We start from the raw sequence: 4,860 nt of genomic DNA, 5'->3' as shown, positions 1-4,860 counted from the left end.
GTTTAAAAAAAAAAAAAAAAAAAAATATATAAAATATATTTAGCATTTTCCCCATATCTCACACACTATTGGGACTGAATTTGGTTGATAAGCATGAATATGTACTCCTATTGACCAACCATTGCAGAATTAATCTGAAAGTAAAGGTTTATGGAAGGAAAATGATTTATTTTGCTTGAAAACTTTTCGGAGTAATATTTATGTTGTTTTGTTAGAAATACATATGTAGGTTTTATAAATTTGAACTGTTTTTGAACTGCAACCAAGAGATATTAATTCAAAGGAATACACACACACACACACACACACACACACACACACACACACACAGGAGATCAAAATTAGAGAACAATCTACAAATTTCTGAAATATTGCTATTCTTCATCGCTCAAAATTTGAAGAAATATTAGCTGTAGGTAAACAACTGTTCCACTAACATGTTTGACTAAATAACAAGGCATTTCAACAAAAAACATTATTTTGTGAAAAACACAGTGATCAAACTTAGAGAACAGCAGCCACTGACACACAAAAGAAGATTACAACTAAAATTTTAAATGCAGTAATTACATGGTAATAACATGGTCACATTCAAAATGTTTGGACATTCACTCATGAATTAGAAGTTACAATATCAGTTATATCAGTATCAGTTACAACACCAGTTACAATATCAGAAACCAGATCACGTACACTATGTTTCAGATGAAAAATTTCACATTATGACTTTTATAAAAGTCTTTGAGTCCAAACAGACCCAACATGTGAAAATAGTATATAGATAGTGAATGCATTATGAGGGTTAATGTAATAATGTCTGATTCATCATGTGACAGAAGTATATGGCACAAATACGCAGCGCTTGGGAAGGAATCTTGTGTAACTGTCAGATTGTGTATTCCCTCAACATCAACAGGGATCCAGGGTCCTCGCGGCAGTGATGGCATTGGTATTCCGGGTCCTCCGGGAATCCCGGGTAAATCCGGGGCTCTGGGCATCCCGGGGAAGCAAGGTCCTCCGGGGCCGGCCGGCGTGTGCGACATGTCCATCTGCTACCAATCCTATAACCTCAGGGATGAGCGCTACAGCAAAGGGCCCGGTTTCTAACACACGCGCTTGAGCGAACACATGGGCTCAGCTCTCGGACTGCCAGAAGCGCCGCAGCGAATCTAGAGGAATTTACTCACATGGCTTTAGACATTGTCTGTGCATTGCTACGGTGCAATGAAACATCAGGGGCCTGTAGATGAACGACGGCAATTAGAGTGAAATTTAAAGACATGAAATCTGCCTTTTGATGCACAAAGAGTTGGTGCGTAAACACCATTTACACAATAGTACGTACATAAGGTAATTTGCAAAACAATACTGCAAGTATATTAATGTGGATAGATGTCAATGTCATAAACATTAACATTTATCGTCATTACTTATGAATATTAATTATAAGGTAAATGGCTATTTTGTTGCTAAACAAGGAACTTGTTTGCAACAAGATATGAGATGCAATATTAAAAGCATTAGCTCGTTTGTGGTTTGGTACTAATGAAGATTAAGAATAAGTGGCTTGATTACGTCAGGGACAGATATTAAAAATAAAGGGGATAAGCTTCGTGTTTATGTTTGCGTTGGGCAAAAATATGTTTTTAATCTTGATTTCAACAATACTTGACTTTTTAAGACACAACAGCCATCATATTTTCATATTTAATTGAATTACTAACTGCTTTAAATTGTTGGCTAGGTTGATTTAATAAATAGCAATTGTTGTTTTATATTATTTACATATTTGTTTATATTTTTATTCTTTGCACTGCCTGAAGGGAAGGTAAATTCACACTAACCTCACTGAATATTAAATAAAAGGAACACAAACCATTATAAACAAAACTATTCAATTCCGTGTGTGTTCAGGAACTCATAAGGGATTTACTTCATCTCTTTTGGCAGTAAAGTATTTAAGCTGTGTAAGGTATGAGATACAAATTTGACAGATGTAATTATTTTAAATATTGCTTTTGTGAGTCCATACAAAGTGCTCGTTACATACATATTTTCTTCCAGTGAAATCTTGAATAAACTGATATCTTAGTTTTCTCTTCTATAATCTTTTTCTCTCTAACATTCAATTCTAATCTGTTGTTTTATTCACTCATTGTATTTTCATTCAAAATAACTTGAAACTAACTTTTTAACGTCAGAACTTAGTGATGCGATGTCATTGAACTTTACATTTTTAAATGATGCAAATCTAATTTGTCTAGAATGACTTTGTTCAAATAAAAGGTAATGGACACTTTGTGATTGGTCTGTGGTTTCTTGACAGTGATGACGCATGTGTTCAAGGTTTCAAACGCATGTCGAGTCTTGAGAAAATTCTGACGTCACATAAAAAGGAAGTAGAGGAGGATTTCAAGATATGATTCAGATTTGTGCAGCTGTAGACAGACACACATGCACACATGCACACAAACTCCTGCAGTTTCTATTAATGAACCGGCCAGACGAGCTGTGAACAGCGCTTTGGGGTAAGTCTACAATCTCTACTGACTTATTTATCCAGCCTTTAATTCTAATAAACTTGCTCAACCCCGCAGGTTGTTGGTAGCCACCAAGATGGAAACGCCCAACACAACGCCAGACGTTTATGAAGACTATTCGCTGATGACCGGCAGAACCGTTCAGTGCAACACCATCACCATCAACAACTTCTGCCAACATTTTCTTCCACCCTTCTACTACGTCATCTTCATCGCCAGTGTACTGGGCAACGGAGTGGTTCTGCTCGTCCTCTACAAGTTCGAAAAGCTCAACACGGTCACAAATATATTCCTCATGAACCTAGTGGCCTCCAACCTCATCGTCACCCTCACGCTCCCGTTTCAAGCCGTTCATCATTCGGACCAGTGGATCTTCGGAGAAGCTCTGTGTAAGCTGGTGACCAGCGCAGACTATCTGGGCTTCTACAGCTCCATCCTCTTCCTCACCCTCATGACGTTCGACCGTTATCTGGCCGTGGTGCATTGTGTGTTTGCCAACAAACGACGCAGAAGCTGCTACGCTGTCGTGCTGTCTGCAGTCGTCTGGATCATTAGCGTCCTCGCCAGCCTCCAACCCTTCATCCATTTCACCGTTGAAGAGTATCCGATGGAAGGACTGGTGTGCGAAGACTCCAGCGATGCTCAGTGGAGAGTCTTCAGTCTCTATAAGCAGCTTGTGTTGTTTTTTATCCTGCCGCTGACTGTATTCGTCTACTGCTACTTCAGGATAACGCTGACCGTCCTGGCCATGCGGATGGTAGGCAAACATCGCACCGTGTGGCTCATTTTCATCATCGTCCTGATGTTTTTCGCATTCTGGAGCCCGTATAACATCATACTGATGATAAACGATAATCAAGATCCTAAACAGTGTAATAGCAGCCTTCTGTACGCACAGTACGTCACCAGTAACATCGCTCGCTTGTATTTCTGCATTAACCCTGTGTTTTACACCTTTCTGGGAAGGAAGTTTCAGAATCATGTGCGAGGCGTGTTAGTGAGCCAGGTCCCGTGTTTATCAGACCGGATCAGTGTCAGCGCAAGTAGCAGAACATTAGCTAAAGACTGAATGATTACAGTGAAGTGTTGTGCTTTCATTAACATTCACGCTTTTATTCTACATGTCTTTATGGAAAAAAGTGCAATGAACTAGCAAATGAGTTGTTGATGAACTTGGTTGATGTATATACACAGCACAATAAACTGGTGTGATTTCAGAGAGATTTGTGTTTCTCACTGATTTACTGATTTGTTTGCATGTGTGTTTATGTGATTCAGGGTTATTATTATAGTTAACTACAACTAACAACTTAAAAAATATTTTGTTACTTAAAATAAACTGAAATGAATTAACAAATATATATATATATATATATGTATTTTATTTCAACATGTTGCCAAGGAAACATTTCTTATTGTCCTTTAGTTTATCTTGATGTACTAAAGTAAGTAAAACTGTAATTAAAATTAATAAAATGTAAAATAAAAAAAAAAAAAACACAACAAAATTACTAAAACTTTAAAATGAAAATGAAAATTAAACATTAATAAAAAACTATATTATATAGTATCTCAGTGATATTAACCACTGGTGTGATTCATAAAGAAGTAATTTGAACAGTATTAAAATTTGTATTTATTAAGTAAATAAAAAAAAAAAGCAATATATCAACATTATAAAATGCATTAAACATTACATTACACCAGGTTTTCCCAAACTGGCCTTAATATAAGAACTGGAGTGGATTTGTGAGTTGATAAAAAGCTATTCATTAAATCATACAAATGTAACAAAAATAATGTAAACAGTCAACTTCCTCAGAGATATTTCAAGTAAATATTTTATTTTAAGGGGTTTGGTTGACACAAATGTTTGGGAATCCCTGCATTATATAAACAAACATTAATAAACATGAAAATAACATTGTCATTACACGCCCAAAGTCTTACAGATTTTAAATATTTTTGTCCAGATTGGATATGATGACGACATAGTATTTCACATCTACACTGTTCTTCACCAGTGCTTACAGTCTAACGTGCATAATTATTTCTTTCATACATGTGCTTTTTTCTGTATCACTGAGATACTATATATTTTTGAATCATTTTATTTATATACTTTCTGTTTTCATTTTCATTTGTTAAAGTCTTACCATTTTAGTTGCCATTTACCATCTTTTTCTTTTTTTTTTTATGTGTTTATCTATTTTTTATTTATTTATTTCTTAGTTTAGTACGTCAAGTTCAATAAAATCAACACAGATAAAACCAAGAAATGTTCCCTTGGCAAGTATATGAAAAAAAAAGTTTATATATA

The 4,860-nt window shown here is 35.6% G+C and overlaps 2 protein-coding genes across 2 annotated transcripts in view; both read left to right on the top strand.

Moving 5' to 3' along the window:
• The window catches only part of LOC107655680 (collagen alpha-1(XXI) chain-like), a 45,574-nt gene extending 44,213 nt beyond the window's left edge, over positions 1 to 1,361 (top strand). Inside the window, exon 28 of the mRNA XM_016443249.1 lies at positions 917 to 1,361. Within this exon, the coding sequence (XP_016298735.1) occupies positions 917 to 1,107 (191 nt within the window). The 3' untranslated portion in view covers positions 1,108 to 1,361. The remainder of the gene's footprint in view (positions 1 to 916) is intronic.
• Positions 1,362 to 2,360: 999 nt separating this feature from the next.
• On the top strand, positions 2,361 to 3,685 carry LOC107655691 (C-C chemokine receptor type 1-like). The gene is made up of 2 exons (XM_016443266.1): positions 2,361 to 2,528; positions 2,598 to 3,685. Exons 1-2 carry the CDS (start codon positions 2,455 to 2,457, stop codon positions 3,607 to 3,609), a joined length of 1,086 nt encoding a protein of 361 aa, XP_016298752.1. The 5' UTR covers positions 2,361 to 2,454; the 3' UTR covers positions 3,610 to 3,685.
• Positions 3,686 to 4,860: the final 1,175 nt, after the last annotated feature.

The sequence above is a fragment of the Sinocyclocheilus anshuiensis genome, unplaced genomic scaffold (assembly GCF_001515605.1).
Source record: "Sinocyclocheilus anshuiensis isolate Anshui unplaced genomic scaffold, SAMN03320099.WGS_v1.1 scaffold631, whole genome shotgun sequence".
In the NCBI taxonomy this organism is placed as follows: domain Eukaryota; kingdom Metazoa; phylum Chordata; class Actinopteri; order Cypriniformes; family Cyprinidae; genus Sinocyclocheilus; species Sinocyclocheilus anshuiensis.
This window is presented reverse-complemented; position numbering and strand designations above follow the sequence as displayed.

What these genes read in the sequence shown, in the direction of transcription:
- LOC107655691 (XM_016443266.1), top strand. Translation starts at nt 2,455, where the DNA reads ATGCACACATGCACACAAACTCCTGCAGTTTCTATTAATGAACCGGCC. An exon ending in GCTGTGAACAGCGCTTTGGG is followed by an intron (nt 2,529 to 2,597) that starts GTAAGTCTACAA and finishes TCAACCCCGCAG; the next exon opens with GTTGTTGGTAGCCACCAAGA.